This window comes from Marmota flaviventris, chromosome 18, assembly GCF_047511675.1.
Source record: "Marmota flaviventris isolate mMarFla1 chromosome 18, mMarFla1.hap1, whole genome shotgun sequence".
Taxonomy (NCBI): domain Eukaryota; kingdom Metazoa; phylum Chordata; class Mammalia; order Rodentia; family Sciuridae; genus Marmota; species Marmota flaviventris.
Window position 1 is genome coordinate 14,642,254 of NC_092515.1, and position 21,424 is coordinate 14,663,677.

A 21,424-nucleotide genomic window follows, 5' to 3' on the forward strand; every position below is an offset into this window, starting at 1 on the left:
TAGTTCTCTGTCGCATCCCTGCCCCTCCTATTTCCGGTGCCGTCACGGGACAGAGCAGTCGGTGACAGCCCCGAGGGCCCCCGCCCCGCGCCCATGGCCGAGCCGGACCGTGAGTCGGGGGCCCCGGTGGGAGGGTCGGGCCGCGCCGGGGCCTGGCTGAGGGCTGCAGGCCCCGGGGCCCGAGGGCAGGCGCGGTGGGACGGGAGATAGGGGCTGCTTGAGGGGAGTGGGATTCCGATGGCCGTTGCTAGGTGGTCCACGTTACTAGGTCGGTGGACTCCTGGGTCGCGAAGTTTTAAGGGTCCGCTTAGTCCACCCGTTTGTCGAGTTACTAATGATCGCGTGTTTCTCGCCCCTTGGTTGACGGGGACCCCCGTTACTAAGGACATTATGTTGCCGCGGTCCCGGTTGCTAAGGGTACCTGGTGATGGGGCAACTGTAGGATTAGGGTGCCTGGTGTTCCCCCCTATCTCTTCCCTTTAGTTCCGGTGCCTCTCCTAAACCTACACCGCGCCTCTCTCCCAAACCCGTTTCCTAGCCAAGGTATCCCTTCTGGTCTCTCTTCCTCGCCAAACTTTTCTCTGCCTTGAAACTAACTCCTCCCTGCTCACACGCTCACACGGTGGCCTTCCTAACTCCACCTGCGTCTTCCTTCAGCACCCCTACTTCCTGCTCCCTCTTCTCCTAAACCTTCTCCTCCTTGGCCTCTTGGCCCCTCTCTAACCAGCCCTCTACACTCGAAGGTCTGCTTTGCCCCATCCCCTCCCTCCCTCTACACCACCTTTACTGCCACCCCTGATTCCAGCATAACTAGGTTGGTGGGTCTTCTTGTCCCAGCCACTGCCACTTTGAACCCCTTCCTTCCCCCTTAACCATTCCCCCCACTGTAACCACCTCTGCTCCCCCTCCTCCCCAGCCTCTGACCCTCTGGAGAACCAGGCAGGGAAGGTGCAGGAGGCTCAGGTGAGATGGGGGAAAGGGTGGAGGGAAGGAGAAAGATGGACTTGTTCCACATCCCAAACCCCCGGGAGGTGGCAGAGGGGAGACAGTGACCCCAGGGCCCTCAGCTCATTATCCCAATCTCCCTCCCCAACTGGTACAGCCTCCTGGGAACTGGTGGCTTCTGGGGATTGTCAGAAAAAAAAAAAAAAGTGTGTGTCTCAACCCTAGGACTTCCCTCCAAACTTTACTTTTTCTTTAGTGCACCCACCCCCCACCCCCGTACCCCAGTCTCTTTTGAACCTCCTTTTTTACTCATCTAGTAGACACAAGTATCCAAATCCAATTTGGTTCCTAAACTCACAGATCTCATGGATAAATGACAAGAAAATGATGCTACAAGGTGATTATGAAAGTATCTTGACACTTTGGGAGCCCAGAGCAAACTTTGTAGGTCACAGAAGGTTCCAAAAGAGGCTCTTTTCTGGAGGATCCCACAGGCTGGTCTAGGATTCAGAGCGATATATAGTCACAATGTAACAAGCGAAGAGTGAATTTCGATTATTTATTTATTTATTTATTAGTACCAGGGATTGAATGCCAGAGCGCTTATCTACTGAGCCTTTTTTAATATTTTATTTAGAGACAGGGTCTCACTGAGTTGCTTAGGGCCTCGCTAAGTTTGCTAAGTTGCTGAGACTGGCTTTGAACTCGTGATCCTCCTGTCAAGGAGCCTCCCAAGCCGCTGGGATTACAGGCGTGTACCACCATGCGTGGCTTGAATTTCTTAGAAACAGTGGGAAGTGGTGTCCCGCACAGAGGGTACAGCTCATAGAAAGACCTGGGAGCAGGAAAGAGTGTGATGTGCTTGGTGGGTAATTGGGTAGCTGGAGGTGGTCAGCTAATGATAGCCATGGGCAGCATGTATTGACTACTTACTCCAGCTGGGCACTCTGATTAATGCTTTCATGCATCATCTCATTTTAATCTTCCCAGTATTCCTATGAGGAGTAAGGCCTTTTTCCAGGTAGGAAAAAGGCAGAACTGTTGAGTAACTTGTCTTCTGTCCCTTGGTAGAGAAACAGGGAAGGATTTCAAACCCATAATCTCACGGCCCTGGGCACACTGCCCTCTAGATGCTGCAGGAGAGACAGACTGGCCTCTTCACAGATGCTCGAAGGCATCCCCTACTGGGAAGGTCCCATATCCGACCCCCACCACAGAGCCTCACTGTCTGCAGCCTGAAAGAATGCCAGCCCAGCCAGACCCTGAGAGCACGCTTCAAATATAAGCAGTGCAGAAGCTGGGATTTCAGTACCCCACAGAGGCACAGCAGAGCCGTGCCGAGAGTGTGACAGCCTCCTGTCAGCCTTGGCATCCCCCTCACCGGGCCCCCACAGCACAACCACTGCCAAAGAAAAAGGTCTTGTGGTAAGAAGGGATCCTCAGTCCCACAGAGATGCGAGGATGTAAATCACAGCATTGTCTACAATAGGGCAAGACTGGAAGCAGCCCAAATGGCTGCCAGGAGACACCTAAAATGAACTATGGTTCATCTGTACAATGCGATGCTGTGTAGCTGCCTGAAAGAATGAGGTGGCTGCATGGTCTGCTGTCCATGGAAAATGCTAGATGCAGCCTTGCACCACGATAGGACCGGTTTCTGCAAAAATAGTTTCTATATGCAGAGAAAAGAAATTACCATTGAGCTCCCAGTAGTGATTGTATCAAGGGGGGGGGCAGGAAAATCAAAAGGCAACTGCCCAGGTTATGTGTTTTCTAATGGTCAGAGTTTTTGCAAAGCTTGTGCAATCTTAAAAAGCGATGAAGGGGCTGGGGCTGAGGCCCAGCAGTAGAGGACTTGCCTAGCACTGAAAAAAAAGTGATAATTGTTTTTAAATATGTTTTGAAGGGAGGTTCTTATTCCAAAAACTTGGAATCAGAATAGCAAGTGGCCAGGAAGAGGCATTATCTGAGGGCCCTGAAGCTGAAGACTGAGTTGGTCGAGCTGTGGATTTGTAGATCTGCGGCAGGGTACAGCCCTGGCCTCGCACAGAACAGGCTTGCATTCAATGGTGGATGGTTCCAGAGGCCCTGCTCTGCCGTGCTCTCAGCACCAGGCATTCAGTGGTGAACAAACCAAGTCCCGGCCCCTTTGGAACTGACATCATGGGGGGCTGTGGATGTGTTTGAGTGGCATGACGAGCCTGCAGTCACCAGAGAATCCTCTGAAGCAGGGAGGAATGGGCTGACCCATACAGCCATCACCTGGAGGGTCACGGGTAGTTTGGAGGCAGAGACTAAGACCTGGAGTCTAGGAGGAGGCCAGGGGAGGACCCTGGAGAGAGGACAGGCTGGACCAGGAAGAGCCCTGGGGTGGACAGAAGGGGTCAGTAGAGAGACTCTCAGGAGGCTGAGTGGACAGACCAGGGGCTGCGGGCTGTGGCGGGCAGGCAAGGGTGGGCGGTGGGGGTGACTAAAGACAGTGAGATCCACCCCGGGGGGCCTGGGAGGAAGAGCAGGTTTGGGGGAGATGCTGAGGCCAATTTGGGACACAGAGTGAGGGACGCAGAGGTCACCTAGGGTGAGGCCTCAGGAACCCTGGGTCTGATGATGAGGTGGCATTATCAGTGACTAGGCGAGGCCATTGGTATAGATGTGGCAGTAGCCGAGGGAAAGCCAGGAGGGCCCAGGACAGAGTCCCCGAGCGCACAGTGAGAGGGGTTCAAGCAGGGGGACCCGGGGGTGGACCCAAGGCCTTCTGCTGGCATTGCCCATGGAAATGACGTCCGTGAGCAGGGACAGCGGGCCACACTCCACAGGACAGGGGCATAGGGGAGGCTGTGGATGCCAGGCCTGTGATACAGCAGCAGCCAGCACTTCCATTTCCGGAGCGCCCACTGGCGAGGGCTGTGCGGGCACCTCACCTGTGCCAACTCCGTCCATCCTCACGGCAGCCCTGAGCTCCATCTCCACCAGGAGGCACTGAGACCCAGAAAAGTAAAGCCCCTCGCGAGGTCATGCCCACGGAGCAGCAGGCCCAGGGGCCCCTGCCCGCAGCAGCCCGTCCCAGCCTTCACGGTGGCCCCAGCACTAGGCCTCTCCTGCTCCTCCTCCCTCAGGCCACTTCCCCCAGAACCTTCCCCTCAAACCCAGTGTCGCTGCCACGCCCACCCCTCCCTCCCTAACCCACTTCTGGGGCTTGGCCACCCCCACCCCACCCTTCCAGGACTCCGACTCAGACCCTGAAGGAGGAGCTGCTGGCGGAGAAGCAGAGAGTAAGTGTCTTCTTGGAGGGCAGGGAGGGCGGGGCTGTGGAGTTAGGACCAGGGTCCAGGAACACTCCTTGGGGCCACCAGGAGTGACATTCGGAGTTTGTAGAAATGGGCAGAGCAGGGTCTGGAGGCCACTGGCTGGGCCAGGCACTGTGCCTTCAGTGGCGGGGAGGATTGGGGACCCCAGGGCTGGTTCAGGGCCCTGAGGACATCTACACGCCCCGGCTGAATGCCCACCAGCCGCTGTCTCTCTTCTTTTTGGCCAGTGGATTTCCTGCGGAACTTCTTCTCCCAGACCCTGGGCCTGGGCACCCAAAAGGAGCGTCTGCTGGATGAGCTGACCCTGGAAGGGGTGGCCCGCTACATGCAGAGTGAGCGCTGTAAGTCGCGTGTCCCTGCTGGTTGGGCCACTTCTCTCATTCCTGACCGCAAATGACTTCATACCTTTTGTTTATAAATAGTAAGAAGCCCAGTCCTTGGGGCTGGGCTGGGGCTCGGTGGTAGAGCACTTGCCTGGCATGTGTGAGGCACTTGGTTCAATTCTCAGCACCATAAATAAATAAATAGTCCATCAGCAACTAAAAAAAAAAATATATATATATATAGATAGATAGATAGAGAGAGAGAGAGAGAGAAAGAAAGACCCAGCTCTTAAGCAAAAAACAAAACAAAACCAAAAAAACTCTGCAGACCCTAGAACCCAGCCTTGAGCACGGCTGGACCTAGGTGCTTCCACGGTCTCAACTCTCTGGTGCTGTTTTTCCCCCACTGGGGCGTGAGTGACTCCCCGCAGCTCCAGATGCAGACTCCACCAGGTTGGCAGCTGCTGCTACTCAAAGAACCTACACTTGCAGCGGTTGAGGCAAAACACCAGAGACTGACTCCCATTGGCCCAAGATGGGTCACAACCTGAATCAAGCTCTGGGTCTCTGGCCAGTTCCTTTCCTAGAATGAGGGTGAATAATTACACTTCACGGGGTTAGGGGTGGCGCTGAACAAATTGAGACTTTTGCTTGGAGGCCTGGAACCTAGTGTGGAAGTGTTCGCTGTGGTTGTTACAGGGAGCTTGTTCGGGGAGTGTGTGCTGGCTGGGTCACCACGAAATTTATATTTCTTGCAGTAAGTTGAGTCACCAAAGTCTGAGAAATCAGGCTCTCAGCCGTCCTCCAGGGGAACAATAGACCCTTTGAGGGTCCTGAACAGCCTTTTGTTGAGAACGCCTTCTCCAGTTTCCCTGTCCCCAGCTGCTGCCGTCTCCCCAGACCTGCTGTCCCTAGCCTGCCTCACGCCATCCTCCAGTGTGGGAGGCCCTGAGAGGACCCAGACAGTGGCTGCACAAACCTTCGTCTTCTGCCCCCCTGCACTGGGTCTTGAAGTGATTGGCACATGCAGGTGGCTGTGAGACTATAATAATCATTACCCCTGTAAGGGCCTCTCGTTGGGTCTTCACAGTTACCCAGGAGGCCATTACTGTAGGAGTGATCTGGACAAAGGAGGAGACTGCGGCCCTGAAAGGTTTTGACTTGTTGTAGGATCAAAGAGCTGGCAGGACTGGATCCCAGGTCCCCTGAAACCAGAGTACATGATCCCCCTGTTTCAGCCTCCACTGGGTCCAGCCAGGCCTGTTTGGATGGCATCCCAGAGATGAAGCAAGGGCCCAGGCTGTTGCCGACCTTGACCTCGGATTACCCTTTTTCTCTTCCCTTGGATTGGACACCCCAGGGCACCCAGTTCCTGGGGCACTGCACTTGCATCTCTGTGGTGGATGGGCAGGTGCCTGGGTTCCATGTGGCAGGCTGTCCCCCCAGCCCTAGCTGTCTCTACTTAGCTGTGTGCTTGTGGACAGTCAGCCACATCTTCCCATCTTCTTTTATGAGAACTGGTAAAAATTATGGAGCAAAATGCTTACAAGGATCCAAATTGTGGGTCTTGAGAAGTTTGGTACAATTGGCTCAAAGAATACGAGTCACACATAGGCAGTGTCTGCCCCGTGCCGGGCGCTGATCTAAGCTTTACGTGAATTAATTCATTCTCTGAGCAGCCTGCGATCAGTACTGTAATTATGCTGATTTTACAGAGGAGAAAGCTGAATCCTGGGGTAGTAATAGGAGCAGTGTAAGACCCCACAGCCACCAGGGAACGGGACGGCCATGACCTCAAGCCTGTCTCCGCCCTCAACTTCGGGAGTGTGGCTGAGATGGCAGATCCTTAGACTTCACCTGAACTTGACCAGGTTCCAAGTGACTGATGTGTGTTTGCCTTCAGAGGAAAGGATATGAACGAGTCTATAGAATGTGCTAGAAGTACAAGGTCATCCAAGGTTGTGTTCACAAGATGAGCTGTTACCAGGGTTTGCCATGCTGGGGTGGAACTTAGGCCTTGAGCAGGCTAGGCCAGTGCTTTTCCTCTGCGACATCCCTGGGCTGGGAGGCTTATATTAAAGTGCATCTCTTTCCAGGGACCCCGCCTTCCGCCCCCCACCACACCCACAGCCTTCTCAGGGGGAGAAACTTTTACTCAAGAGTCTCCTTCCCAAGTCTTCCTAAATTGGTATCATTTCAAACAGTGCATTCCTTTTTTAAAAAAAATATTTTCTTAGTTGTAGATGAACACAGTATTTTTATTTATTTACATGTGGTGCTGAGGATGGAACCCAGTGCCTCCCACATGCCAGGCAAGCGCTCTGCCCCTGAGCCCAGCCCCAGCCCCTCAAACAGTGCATTCTTTGGCCTCTTGCTGACTCTTCTTCCGGGTGACTGTCTTCCCCAATCTGAGCCTTGGTTTCCTTGATTCTAACATGACGGTGCCAACACTGTTCCCCTGGAGATGGCTGGGAAGACCATCGTGCATCTGAAGTGCTTGCCTGGCACAGGGGAGGCGAGGTCGGGGCCTGGGTGGGTGATGTTGTCGTAAAGGCTGAGCAAACTGTGTCAAGTGACCTTAAACTCCTGTCCTCCAGGCCGCAGGGTGATCTGTTTGGTGGGAGCCGGAATCTCCACAGGTAGGTGTCCCCTTTCCCCAGCCGCTGCCCCAGAAATGGCAGAGCACCTCCCAGGGGCTGGGGAGGGCCCTCCGAGCCCCGCCTGGGGGGTATAGATGGGGCTGGTATCACTGATTGTCTCCCGTCCCTCCTCCCCCAGCTGCGGGCATCCCCGACTTCCGCTCTCCATCCACTGGCCTCTACGCCAACCTGGAGAAATACCATCTCCCCTACCCAGAGGCCATCTTTGAGATTGGCTACTTTAAGGTATCCGTCTGTCATGAGGGACGGGGAGGGGTTGCCCGGTTCCCACTCATCTCACCTGGGGCATTGGCCCTCTTCCTGTCTCGCCCACAGAAACATCCAGAACCCTTCTTTGCCCTTGCCAAGGAACTCTATCCTGGGCAATTCAAGGTGAGATCTTTTCCTGCAGGGGAGGGTGGGCGAGACGGGTCGTGGAGAAGCCCTCTCCAGGGCCCTGCAGTCAAATTTTATAAAGTCCTCAAGTACCTGGACTGCAGGGCAGCCTGCCCGGTTCAGCCTCTGGCCCCTCCCTCCCCGCTGTCGCTGCCGCCTCCCCACCACGGGATGTCCACTTCCTCATCTGGGAAATGGGCTGGTGCAGGGCTCCCTCGTGAGGCCGTTGTGATGGTTCCACGAGGCGGAGCAGGCCGAGTGCTAGACGGTTCCCCAGGGGGCAGTGCGCGTGGATGTCACAGCAGCCTGTCCTCACCCCCTCCAGCCGACCATCTGTCACTACTTCATTCGCCTGATGAAGGAGAAGGGGCTGCTCCTGCGCTGCTACACCCAGGTAGGCGGGAAGGCGGGGGAGGCAGGAAGGTGGGCGCCTGGGGGGGGGCGTGCTGTGTGCTAAGAGCTTGGGGGCAACTCAGCTAGACGTGGGGCCACTCTGCTTCCCTGCCACATGACCTACCGTGAGTCACTTCCTCTCAGCCTCAGTTTCCCCTTCAGAAAATGGGCTCCAGAACAGCCTCACCCTCTCAAGTGTATGGTGAGGAGGCCGTGAATTCCTGTCAGGTCATCCTGTGCGTGCTGCTAAAGGGCGCCCCACCTAAGGGGACGGCCCAGACACATGGACGGCCCAGAGTTCCTATTTGCTTTTATTTATTGATTTTGTTACTAGGGATTGAGCCCAGAGGCACTTAGAGACAAGGTCTCCAAATTGCTTAGGGTCTCACTAAGTTGCTAAGGCTGACTTTGAACTCGAGATCCTCCTGCCTCAGCCTCCCGAGCTGTTGGGATAACAGGTATGCGCCACCATGCCTGCTCCTATTTGTTTTAAGAGCTTTCCAGCAGATGACACCGAAGTGATTAGAGCTGGCAAAATCACTGTGACAATTTTCAGGTGGACATTTTACCTTAAGGAAGTGGCACTTTTTATTCATTTGCATAATTATAAGTATGGCATCAAATGTGCCATGGTGTGCACAGGTCAGAGGTTTAACCCAGGGCCTCCTCGTGCCAGGGTACTTGGCAAGGGTGGCTCACACTGAGGCCTTCTGATTACTCCGCGAGATTTGTGGAGTCTTACACAGTCACATATGTCTGTGCCTCTATCTTTGTTTTATCAGTACGTTTTGGAATTACATGATGTATTGTAGCAGTGTGCACACACGCTAACCCATACCTCAAACACCAAATTGTAAAACAGAGATATAACACTTGAATACAAGTAGGTGTCATGGTCAGGTGTGGTGGCACAGGCCTTAATCCCAACAGTTTGGGAGGCTGAGGTAGGAGGATCACAAGTTCAGAACTTCTGGGGACAGGCTGGTTCTCATTGGGGCAGCAGTTAGGTTGGGGCTGTGCCATGAGGCCTGGGACACTTCATCTGGTAGCCATGGGTGGGGTCCCTGCCAGCCCCAGTCTTGGCGGGTGCTTGGACTGTAGCTGTTTTTCCGTGTGCTCTGACGCCGTCTAATCTGGCTACTGGAATCCCTGGTAGTAAAGTAAAGTGCTCAAGGCTCTCCAGCCAGATGATGGCCACACTGACCTCTGACCTTCAGTTAAGAAAAGCCTTCTTAAGGTCCCTTGTAAGGCCATTGCATTTGCCACTGTGCTGTTTTTGATTGGCGCCTTTCTCATTATCAGAGGCTCCCTCCTGCTGTCAGGCTACATTAGCTAAAGCGGGGAGGGGGGTAGACCGGGCGTTCCTGTCCTGGTCATTGGCATGCTGGTGTTCCTGCCAGGATTTTACCATCTGTGCCCTGCCTACTGTGCACCTAAAAGCTACCGGGGTTACTCCTATGATGACATTCCAGACTTTGATGACTAACACTCACTTCAGCCCTGAGACAAGTCACAGTGGAATTGAACCCAGCTTTGAGATATTGAACAGAAACCATGGCTAAGGGCTGAAGAATGATGTAGTTTGCAGATGTTTGACAGAATAGTAGCCAGAGCTTGTGGGTCCATCCCAAAAATGTTCACTGAGCTTCCTTAGCTAATTAGGAAACACTGTGTTTTCATCTGGCCCTGGCAAAACTCAACAGGTTTTTCCAGATGAATTTGTATCATGGAAGAATGGCAATGCTAATTGGGAAAGAGGAGTTTATTCTGTAGTGGAAAGTGTTACCATTCCCTCCTCTTTAGATTGAGCATTTCTTTTAAATAATCTTCTTTGTCAACTTGTTATTGTAGCAAATGGAAGACTGAGGTATGTCTAATTTCTTAGTTACTAAGTAATTTATTTTTAAAGTATCAAAAGCTCTTATCCCCTACTCTTAACTCTACCAAAACGTTCTGGTGGAAGACCTCTGTAAAATCACATTAGTATGGATCCATCTGAAATATTTTTTACTTTCTTAGTGTCAGAAACCAGGAATTTTTTGAGTCTCAGGTAAGTTTTCAAAGTATAAGCACCATCTCTGATACCCAATCCTGGGCCAGCTCTGGGCTTGTTTCCCAGTAGGTTGGCCTGCATATGATTTGGGTCGTTCTATCCTTTGTAGATCAAGATATTCTATGTGCCAGGCCTTTAAAGACTGGACATTGGGCTGTTCCCTGTTGAAAAATGAAGATAAGTGGTTGCTATTTAGAGTGTCTAACCTTATTTCTAGCACCTGGTACTGTAGGGTCATTCTGCTGAAGATCTCAAGACTTGCCTTAGATCCCTGGAGGACCACATCCTTAGGTTGATTCTGTTTCTTTGCTTGAAAAAAGTCAATTATATTTAAAAGAAATTAAAATGTCATAATAATAATAAGCTTTAAAAGGCTGGAGACACACAGCTTGGTGGCAGAGCCCTTGCTGAGTAGGTGCCAGGTCCTGGTTTGATTCCCAGCACTACAAGGTATATAAAGGCATCTTTCAGCACCCAGTTTGGCACCTGCAGTCTTAAAAACTGCCACCAGGGGGAGCATGAATGCTTAAAAGCGGGGTCCAAATTGCTCAAATGAAGTAGATGGGGGCTGTGGTGGCAGCCGGGACGGCATAACTTCCTCCTTCCAGGAGCTGTCCAAGCCTAGGACAGACCTGACTCAGAGAGTCCACTTTACTCACAGGACATGATACTAAGAACTGACTTGAAGCCAAGTGCTTGCTTTTTTCTTTTTCTTTTCCTTTTCCTTTCTGGTACTGGGGATTGAACCCAAAGGTACTTTACCACTGGCTACGTCACCAGCCCTTTTTATTTTTTATTTTGAAACAGGGCCTCCCTAAGTTGTCAAGACTGGCCTCAAACTTACAATCCTCCTACCTCAGCCTTCCTAGTCGCTGGGATTACAGGCATGCGCCACTGCACCCAGCATAAGCCATGCGCTCTTTAAGGGTGTTCACTGGTGCCAACCCAGTGCCAGAAAACAGAGCAGGAATTTTGCCTCTCTCCAGCTGATATTCTCATGTTGTGGGGGGGGGGGGGGTCACAAGGACAAGATGGAGAAGTCACAGACCTAGTGTGTCAGATGGTGACAGGTCTCAGGGGCACATTTAGAAAGGGAGAAGAATCAGGAGAATCAGGAGGTTAGTGGTGGAGGTGCTGTTGTCAACAGGGCTGCCGGGAGAAGGGGACATTTAAGCAAAACCCTTTAAGGAGCAGGAAGGAGCCTTGGGGTTACTAGGGAAGAGGTTCCAGGCAAAGGGAGGGGCCGAGGTCCAGAGGGGCACTGCGTTTAGTGCACAAAGAACCCCAAGAAGCTGGACTGAGTGAGCCCTGAGGGAAGGAGGAGGAGAGAGTCAGGGAGGTGACAAGGGCAGATCACACGGGTCTGTGGGTCACGGGGGAGCTGCAGCCTTTCCCCTGAGACTAGCCATGGAGGGTCTGGGCAGGCTCCCCTGGGGGCTCATGGGACCAATGGGGGGAGGGCGCAGGGAGGAGCCACAGAGACCAAGCTGGAGGAGAGGACGAGGCCAGCCCCGGGGCACGGAGAAGGGGGTGGGTATGAAGGTTGTGAAGGTGCTTCCGGATTGTCTGTGCCAGGGGTGGAGGAGAGTCAGGGCCACCCGCCAGTTCTGAGCCGAGCGCCTGCTGCCTCTTCCTAGAGGAGAAGGCGGGTGGGCGGCTGGGGGACTGGGAGGCATGAGGGGTTAGAGCTGGGACACCGGGCAGACAGGTGCAGGGACAGCTGGCCACGGAGCCTGGGTTTGAGCAGAAAGATCCTGGCCAGAGCAGCCGGTGTGGTTGGAGTTACTCATCCAACAGGAGGAGAAACTGAGGCCTCCATCAAAGTCATGTGTGAGGGCCACTCAGCTTAGCCACTGATGTCACTTCACGGGCAAAACGCAGCTCTGAATCCGAGCTGCTCCACTGTGGGCTCTTCTCACCAGGACGCCCACATGAGTATGTGTGGGTCGGTGTGAAATTCACAGGCACCCACCTGCTCCCTGCGATTTAAAATCTAATTAACTATTTATTTACTTGAGATGGGGTCCTGCTATGTTGCCCAGACTGGCCTCTAATCCTAGGCTAATCCATCCTCCTGCCTCAGCCTCCCTAGTAGCTGGGACTACAGGAAACACACTGTGCCCAGCTTCCTGCCTGTGATATTTAACGCATGGATCTAACTCCACATAGAGATTTTAAATGGTTAATTATATGAAATATATCAAGAGTGGGGAAAAAATGTCCCACTCTCATGCTTCATGGAATGCTTCCTGTCGTCCTCTTCTTCCACCTCAGTCCCTTTTTGAGTCACTGACCCAGTTTTCTGGAACACGCCATCTTTGGCTCCTTCTCGATTGTGATGACGCAGCACTTTGGGAGCTATGTGCAAGGCTATATTTAGCTCAAGGCGCAAGTGCCATTCACACATTAGGACAGTTGTCGCCTTCATTCAAGCCACCGTGATCTCCACAGCAAACAGCTTCGAGGCCTCGTGAATCATACACCGTGTTCACGCTGCGCTTGAAGCTCCGTATTTGGTTTTTTCCACTGGGCCCTTGTCTGGAAGAACCTTCCGTGTCCACACCCACATAGCAGCTTCATGCTGTTTAAAAGCTGATTCTTCGCTACTCAGGTTGCTGCAGCAGAAGGATCACAAGTTCAAGGCCAGCCTGGGCACCTTAGCAAGACCCTGTCTCCAAATGTGACCCAGGCAACGTGGAGATGAGGGAGCCTCGCTGTATCCCAGCTCCTCGCTGTATGGAGCCTGGAACTTGAATTTTTTATAACTTTCACTTGCCCTGTACCATCATTATCCTGATTTAAAAAAAAAAACATTTAAAAATGTAAAAGGCCATTCTTAGCTCACAACCAAACAGAAGCCGGTGGCTGGCTGGATTTTGTCAGGAGGCCACCATTTGCCACCCCCCACCCCACCCCCTCAAAGCAACCACTAAAATAACAAAACAGTTGTAGCAAATAAGCCAGCAAAAAAAATGAAGTGGAATAAGAAAAACTGCATTTCCAAAAAAAGGCAGAAAACGAGGAAAAGGAAATAAAGATATCTAGAATGTGCATGATAGCCAGGTGATCCTAAGATCATATCAATAATCAAGCACAAATGGTAAACAGTCTAGCTAAAAAGCAAAAATTAGAGCAGGCTGTGAGGCATGCCTGTGATCCAGCTAACCAGGAGGCTGAGATAGTGTCGCAAGTTTGAAGCCAACTTGGACAAGTTAGCAAAACCCTGTCTCAGTTTGTGTGTATTTTTTAGTTGTAGGTGGACACAATATCTTTACTTTATCTTTATGTGGTGCTAAGGATCAAACCCGGTGCCTCACCTGTGCTAGGTGAGTGCTCTACCGCTGAGCTACAACCCCAGCCCCCTGTCTCAAAAAAAAAAAAAAAAGGGCTGGGAATGTAGTTCAGTGGTAGAGCACCCCCCCCTCAGTATTTACAGCTGTTGTGGCGGGGTTAGGTGTGGGGGGAGTATGTCAGCAGACACTTGAGCTGTACCCCAGGCTGAGTCTCCTTCTGCAAGCACTTCACCCTATTTTCAGATTTAAATACAAACCTCACAGTTGGGGAGAGCCCCCAGCCCCCACTCCACCCTCCTTAATCTAAACTTAGTTCAGTGGGGGGGGGGGGGGCACTGTGAAGGAACGGGCTTATTTTCAACTATGTCAGAAGAATGAACATTCCCGGAGGTGGCAATGGCAGCTCATGCACTGGCTGCTCCCCATAAGACTGCCTGAGCCGGGCGCGGTGGCATACGCCTGTCAGCCCAGCAGCTCTGGGGGCTGAGGCAGGAGGATCACGAGTTCAAAGCCAGCCTCAGCAAAAGCCAGGTGCTGAGCAACTCAGTGAGCCCCTGTCTCTAAATAAATACAAAGTAGGGCTGGGGATGGGGTTCAGTGGTTGAGTGCCCCTGAATTCAATCCTCAGTACCCCCCCCAAAAAATTGTAATTGGAAAAAAAAAAAAAAGATTATATTGCCTGGCTGGGTGCGGTGGCCTGGCCACATAGCAAGACCCTGAAAAAGAAAGGAGGGAGGGAAGGAAAGAAAGAAAAGAAAAAGGGCTGGGGTTGTAGCTCAGTAGTAGAGCACATGCTCACTACCCGTGAACCCTGGGCTCAGTCCCCAGCAGCCCTCCCCAAAAGGTCACATAGCCTTAGTGACATTATAGTATAGCGACATTATAGCTATCCTAGTTTACGCAAGTACACTCCATGATCACTTAATAATGCATTTCTCAAAACATATTCCTGTCTCTAAGGGGCACATGACTGTGTTTCCACATCCTATACACACAGCTTTGTTTTTCTGTACCTTGTAACACCTTGGAGAGATCATATCAGTACCTACAGGTCAGCCTTGTTCCTTTTGTTAATTTGTTTCTGTATCAAAAGTGCTGTACAGGAACAGCACAGAGGTACTGAGGTGTAGTTGTGCTCCTTTGTTTTCAGTTTTGCTTTCTGTGGTTTAGGTTACCTGCTTTCAACTTCAGTCCAAAAATGTGAAATGGAAATTTCCAAAAATAAACAGTTCGTCAGTTTTCCACTGAGTAGCATAATGAGATTCTAAGCTGTGCTGCTCCACCCTGCTCAGAACATTCATCATCCCTTTATCTAGCATATCCACATGGTATATGCTACCTTCCCGTTAGTCACTCAGTCATCTTGATTATCAGGTTCATGTAACCCTTATTTTATTTGTTAACAGACCCCTAAATGCCAGAGTTATGATGCAGAGAGACACAAGGACATAAAACATGGAAAGACAAATTAATTTTGGTTCTGTGTGGCAAAGCTGTGATGCTGGGCGGCGGTAGCAAGCCATCGCAAGCCACAGCTCCTGGTCAGCCTCATGCTCATGGAAGGAAATGACCAGTGCTGTACAGAGCCTGGGTGCAGCTGTGACATCCAGCAGGGTACACAGTGCCCTCTCCACCTAGGTTATTTTCACCGTATGATAGACTTATCAGAACACAGCTTCATCATAAATTAAAAAGCATTTGTATTTACAGGATTTGACACTATCCAAAATTTCAGTCATCTTCTGGGTCATGGAACATCCCCCCCACGGATAAGGGGGTGGCTGCTGTAATTCTTGGATCTGTTAATTAGCTATTTGTAAGCACACAGTGTACTCACTCACTACGGACTCAGTAGAGTGAGTCAGTTGCCAAAGGCAAAAGCAGAATTTCTATTACAGCGTGGGGCAAGGACACGCCAGGGGTCTGGGAACAGTGGCTCCTGTCTCATGTTATGGGGACAAGCTGATCACTGTAGGGAGCTGAGAGGGGAGTCGGGCCATCTGCCCTTGAAAGGAACCCCTTTCCATGGTTTACAGAGTCTGAGAGACCTTGTAAGTTCAGCCGCAGGCTGCACGTGACCAGCCATCCCTGTGTCACATCTTCTGGTGGCCTTCATCAGCACCTGCCTCAATAGCAGTTGTCAGTGGGAACTGGGGTTGGTCGTTTCAAGAAAAATGAGAGAACATTCTGGCCAGTTTCATACAAAAATGCCTTAAAAGAATATAGGTTAACATGTCATCTATGAAACAGACCATAATGCCTGCCAGGTAAGAAATCATTGTGTTTCAAACCAAATAAGCCCTCTTGATTCATTTATTGATGTCAGTGTATGGCCCAGCCACCATGTACGGATGTCCAGGTTGGGTACTACACAAGGATGCCACAACTGAGGAGGCTCCGTCTCCAACAGACATTAGAGATTCACACGTTTATTTCACCAAACTTCTGGCAAAAATCAGTACAGTGCCTGGATCTCTTAACCAAATTACTGAAAATCGGAAGCAGAGTGGCCTGAATCTGCAGAAAAATGTCCTATGAGCTGGTGGAGGCTGGGGGTGTGGCCTTTTGAGTCTTCGTCCCACCCCCGCCCAATCCCCATCCTCTGACTGTTTTGAATTTTTATTGCTTTGCTTTTGAGACGGGGTCTCGCTAAGTTGCCCAGGTTTCCCTCAAACTTGTGGTCCTCCTGCCTCAGTCTCCTGAGTAGCCCACGTCTGGCTTGCCACCCCGACTGTTGGCCCCACTGGATGAACAGGACAGTTTCCAAACTCACCTGCCGCTGGCTTCTCCCTCTCCGGGCCTGTGCTCACTGTTCCACTTGCTCCCTGACTCACGTCCCCGCCGTCTCTTTCCAGAACATAGACACCCTGGAGCGCGTGGCAGGGCTGGAGCCCGAGGACCTGGTGGAGGCCCATGGCACCTTCTACACCTCCCACTGCATCAGCCCCCTGTGCAGGCGCGAGTACCCGCTGAGCTGGATGAAAGGTGAGGCGCCAGAGCTCCGCCGCCAGGTGCCCGCCTGGCCACTCCTAGCGCAGGAACAGGGGAACAGGGTCTCCGCGTCGTGGGCAGCCATTCTGTCCTGCTCAGCTCTTCCGGCTCTTTCAGCAGATGATCCCAGCCCCAGGGGTGGGGGGATGAGGTGGTGGCAACTGTACAGCCAGGCCATGGTGCACGCACGCGGCTCCAGAGCAGATTCGGTCACACAGACACGGTCCTTATGCGGTCACATGGCCTGTTCTGTGTGGTCACAAAACCCTAGCTCTGTGTCCTTTTAAATGCACTGACCCCATCCTCCATGAAAGGCCCGTGGAGGCAAATTCAGCTGCACCGGGGAACAGCACTGTCCAACAGAATGTTGTGAGATGAGGGACACCTGCTGTGACCACACTCATAGGCAGCCACTTGTACACACAGCTGCGGAGCCCTTGAAGTGCGACTAGTGGAACCGAGGAACTAAAATTTTTGGCGGGGGGCATAGTAGGGATTGCACCCAGGGGTGCTTTACCACTAAGCCACATCCCCAGCCTTTTCATTTTCTATTTTGAGACAGGGTCTCTCTAAGTTGCTGAGGCTGGCCTCAAACTTGTGATCCTCCTGCTTCAGCCTCCCAAATCATTGGGATTACAGGCCTGTGCCACCGCATCCCCAGCCCATTTTTAAAAATTTTGAGACAAGGTCTTGCTAAGTTGCCCAGTCTGGCCTCAAACTTGGATCCTCCTGCCTTAACCTCCTGAATAGCTGTGATTACAGGTGGATTCTTTTTTTAGGTTGTTGATGGACTGTTATTTTTTATTTATTTTTATGTGGTGCTGAGAACTGAACCCAGTGCCTCACACTTGCTAGGGAAGTGCTCTGCCACTGAGCACAACCGCAGCCCAAAAGGTTTATTCCTATGTTTTAATTCTTGCGTTTCTGGGGATGGAACCCAGAGTTTCACGTGTGCCTCACAAGCCCTCCCCACTGAGCTGCACCCCACCCTTCTTATTTTTGTACGGAGAGGGGTTCTCACTCAGTGGCCCGGGCTGGCCTCAAATTTGCAACCTCCTGCCCCAGCTCCCAGGCTGCTAAGGTTTCAGGCAAGTGCCACCACACCCAGCTTTGAACTTCTAGTGTTGTTAAATGTTTTATTCATCTAAGTCGCACAGCTACCTGGTAGCTTTCTTTGATTGCCATAGTGGATGCACGAGCAGAATCCATGGCGCGGGAGGCTGGGGGCAGGCCTGGAGGGATAGGGCTGGGGCTGGTGCGAGGGGACAGACCACAGGCTCGCTGGGGCTGTCATCCCTGTTCATGTGGGGACAGGGTCCAGGAAAAATAATGAGCAGTCCACACATCTTGAAGGCCAGGGCAAGCCTATGTCTGACATCACTGTGGACAGAGAAGCCACCGTCAGGCCGGGGGAAGCCATTTCTGGTACTCTCTATGCTGACCTAACAGAGCCTCGGTGTCCACAGCACATCAGGACAGCTGTGCAGTTGTGGCAGAGCCACTGGGGGTGGCCTTTCTGAGAAGATGCCAGTCGACTGCCCCTGGGCACGCAGCTGGGGCGACATACAATGCACAGCACCCCCTTTATGTCTCGCTGCGGGATCTTTTGCATCACCCACAAACAGCATGTGGTCGGTGCAGAAAGAGCCCCAGTGACAGCCATGGAAACCCTGCTCTGAACGAGTGTGTGGAATGAACAAGTGAATAGTTGAACAAATGCATCCAGTGTGTGGGGTGCAAGGGACAGAAGTGCTTTCCTGTTTCCTAATCATAAACAGCAAAAGGGTGATTGTCACAGGGGTGGGACAGGGGTCTGTCACAGAGAATGGGCAACAGCTGGCCCTAAGGTTCTGTCCCATCCCGGGATCATGTGCCTGTCCTTCCCTCTCTCTGCTGCCACCAGGCTTGGGGGTCACCCGGCCTTTGTGACCCAGGGGGGACGTAGGGCTGTCCTCCAAGACTCCCTGGGAGAGCTCCCTCCAGTTCCCCAGGTGGGCACCGGCGGGCTGTGTCTGCTCCTGTGTTGGGGTTTTCACTCGGTAGCTGTGGGCAGTGGTGCTGGGGCCGCCCTGGACGCCTGGGGATGGCGGGGACCTTCTCTAAGAGGGGAGGTGTTTTCTGAGCAGGGCAGCCATCCCAGGAGGGTCCCCGTGGCCGGGGTGACAGCCATCAAAACCCTGCTCTGAATGTTGTGTTCGTGCTGGCCGTGAGGAGGGACAGAGGGGCGGCGGCCCAGCCCCTGCCAGGTCTCATGTCCCTCTCCTCCTGTCCCTCCTGCCAGAGAAGCTCTTCACGGAGGTGACTCCACGGTGCGAGAAGTGCCAGAGTGTGGTGAAACCTGGTGAGCCCGAGGCCAGGGAGCCTGCGCCCCGCTGACCTCTCCCAGAGGCCGCGCCTGCCCGCCCCAGCCCCGGCCACTCCTGCTCCCCAGCCAGTGCCCCCGTCCGTCCTGGGAAGACTGGGGTTCTGTCCCCCTGCCGTCCCCGCTACTCCCCGACTCCACCCCCAGCCTCGGGTCTGCCTCCCCTCCTGCCTATATTCTCTGTCTCCGTGTCACTGTGTCCTCCTGTCTCTGTGTCCGTCCATCTGTCTCCACCTCAGACATCATTTTTTTTGGCGAGAACCTCCCGGCGCGGTTCTTCTCCTGCATGCAGTCAGTAAGTGTCCCCGGCCCTGCTCCCCTGTGCGGGAAGGTCGCTTCCCAGCCACCTGTGGGGGGCCTGCGGGATGAGCAGAGGCGAGCTCACTGCCACTCCGCCCGCGCAGGACTTCCTGAAGGTGGACCTGCTCATCATCATGGGCACCTCCCTACAGGTGCAGCCCTTCGCCTCCCTCGTCAGCAAGTAGGTGGGGGTCAGGTGGGGGGACGGCCGGGGACGGGCCAGGACAGAGCCTGACCACCCCTCCGCCCCCAGGGCACCCCTCTCCACCCCGCGCCTGCTCATCAACAAGGAGAAGACGGGCCAGGTGGGTGCCGGGCGCCCTTCCTCCCCTCCTCCCGTGCTGCGGACCTCCCTCCCGCTGGCTTTCTGAGAAGGAGGGGACAGGTCCCCGAGAGAATTCCAGCTGGGGAGTCCCAGGCCTTGGGGCTGCTCAGCTCGGACTCAGGAGTCAAGAATTGGAGCGGTCACGTTCCAAGCTGCCCTGACTCCACAGGGCTCTGGGTCACTCGGGACCCTTTCAAGCAAGTGACAGAGCCCACCTCAAACCTGCTAAAGCCACAAAAGAGGAGTGAAGTGCTTCCTGGGACCCAAGAGTCAGGCCCAGGGGATGCGCGAAGCCAGGCCCAGGGCCTGCGACTGTGGCGACAGGCCAGCGCAGGCGGGGCTGCCCCACCTCCCCAGCTGTTTCCTGGGGTGGCCTCGCTCTGGCAGCTGCTGCCTTCGGGGAACCCCAGCTGGGCCTCGTGCCCTCCCGGGGAGGGGTGTCGCCTTGACTGACAGAGGACACAGCTGCCAGGCCTGAGTAAGCATCCCGTGGGCTACATACTGTTCCCAGCATGGACAGTTGTCCCCAGCACCCCAGGGGGACTGTTCCAGGACCCCCTGGGTTACTAGAATCCAAGGAGGCTCGAGTCCTTATGTAGAGTGGTAAGGGTTTGCCAGGGCCTGCGCTCGTCCCTGGGCGCTTTCCGTCTTCTCAGGTGTCTTAGAACGCGTCACCGTGTCAGCGCTGGGGAGCGCTGCTGTGGGGCTGTTGTTTAGGGAATAACGACAAGAAAATGGGACTGGACGTGTCCGGTGGAGACGCAGTTTTTAAAAACCTTTTTCGACCCAGTCAGTTGAATCCGTGGCGGCAGCGCCTGCGGGCAGGGCAGGGTGTGTGGCGCTGCAGCCCTCCCCGGGGTGCCAGGACTGTCCCAGAGAGGCCCAGTCACTTGACCCAAATCCCAGAGCTGGGACACCGCCCAGGCACCTGGCCCCGGGGCTGTGCCCTCAGTCTCCCCTCCCCTGCAGACGGACCCCTTCCTGGGCATGATGATGGGCCTGGGAAGAGGCATGGACTTCGACTCCAAGAAGGCCTACAGGTGAGGCCGGCGGGGCGCCAGCCCGCAAGGGACAGTGCCAGGGGAGGGAGGCAGAAGGCCCAGGGACCCACAAGAACCAGCAGAGGCCTTGGCCTCGGCCACCGCTGACTGTCCTGCCCACACTGCAGGGACGTGGCCTGGCTGGGTGACTGTGACCAGGGCTGCCTGGCCCTCGCTGACCTCCTCGGATGGAAGGTGAGGGGCTGGGGGACCCCAGCCTACCCTGCTCCCAGTCCTTGGACCCCACCCAACCCACGCGTCCTCTGACCCTCTGGCATGTGGTGACCTCTGACTTCTGCCAACTCTGCCCTGCAGAAAGAGCTGGAGGACCTCGTTCGGAGGGAGCACGCCAGCATAGATGCCCAGTCTGGGTCAGGGGCCCCCAACCCCAACACCGTAGCTTCCCCCAGGAGGTCCCCACCTCCTACCAAGGACGGGGCCAGGACCGCAGAGCCGGAAAAGCCCTAGTGACAGCCGCGACTCGCAGGCAGGACACCCAGACCCTCTGGGGCAGCAGAGCCCCAACCAGCACTGGCCCCTCTAACTCACAGCTCTTTTCTGGGGAGAGCCGTATGCCCCCTCAGTCTCCTAACGACTCCCTCCTAAAACTGGGGTCCTAGCCACACCCCACTTTATCCCAGCAAATCTCTAACATCCCCTTAAAGCCAAAGCCTAAGCAGCCTGACCTAACAGCCCAGGACCTCTAAGGAGCAGCCTTCCCTAACCTCTAACTGCTCCCAGGAGGCCACGGGTGCCCCCAGACTTCTAACTGTCACCGAAGGGGGCCAAGGGCCCTCACTCTCTACTGCTTCAGGGACCTGTGGCCAAGTAGATCAAACCCAACCTACCCTAGACCAGGGTGTGGCCCTCCCAGTACAGCTCCCACTGTGGTTGGGGAGGGTCTGAGCCTGATAGGGCTCCTGGGTCTCCGCCTCCAACTCCCAGAGTAGGTGCTGGGCCCCCTCCCCTTGGGACCCACTGCCCACGTGGGGATGGGCAGAGGATGTTGTTTGTTTGGAGACAAATTAAAAAACCCAAACCAACTAATCGTCAGCT

The 21,424-nt window shown here is 53.9% G+C and overlaps 2 protein-coding genes across 4 annotated transcripts; both read left to right on the forward strand.

Annotated features, from left to right (window-relative positions):
- Positions 1-12: 12 nt before the first annotated feature.
- On the forward strand, positions 13-21,415 carry Sirt2 (sirtuin 2). 3 transcript variants are annotated; one of them, XM_071604962.1, is made up of 17 exons: positions 31-109; positions 484-543; positions 917-963; positions 4,169-4,217; positions 4,481-4,594; positions 7,174-7,215; positions 7,355-7,461; positions 7,552-7,608; positions 7,937-8,005; positions 16,206-16,335; positions 18,623-18,682; positions 18,943-18,998; positions 19,108-19,184; positions 19,257-19,308; positions 20,298-20,368; positions 20,497-20,563; positions 20,684-21,415. In XM_071604962.1, the coding sequence occupies exons 1-17, from the start codon at positions 94-96 to the stop codon at positions 20,834-20,836; spliced, it is 1,227 nt and encodes a 408-aa protein (XP_071461063.1). In that variant the 5' UTR covers positions 31-93; the 3' UTR covers positions 20,837-21,415. The 3 variants fall into 3 exon arrangements, with proteins under 3 accessions (XP_027797105.1, XP_071461063.1, XP_071461064.1); XM_027941304.2 differs by lacking the exon at positions 484-543 and having other exon boundaries at positions 13-109; XM_071604963.1 differs by lacking the exons at positions 484-543; positions 917-963 and having other exon boundaries at positions 75-109.
- Positions 8,120-11,663, forward strand: LOC114087384 (transmembrane protein 230). Its single transcript, XM_071604884.1, is given in 3 exon segments — positions 8,120-8,129; positions 9,106-9,186; positions 9,189-11,663. Coding segments are annotated over 3 exon segments (393 nt in total). The 3' UTR covers positions 9,491-11,663.
- Positions 21,416-21,424: the final 9 nt, after the last annotated feature.

Coding starts and splice junctions, on each gene's coding strand:
- Sirt2 (XM_071604962.1), top strand. Junction 7,216..7,354: donor GGGAGCCGGAATCTCCACAG/GTAGGTGTCCCC, acceptor CTCCTCCCCCAG/CTGCGGGCATCCCCGACTTC. Junction 7,609..7,936: donor TCTATCCTGGGCAATTCAAG/GTGAGATCTTTT, acceptor CACCCCCTCCAG/CCGACCATCTGTCACTACTT.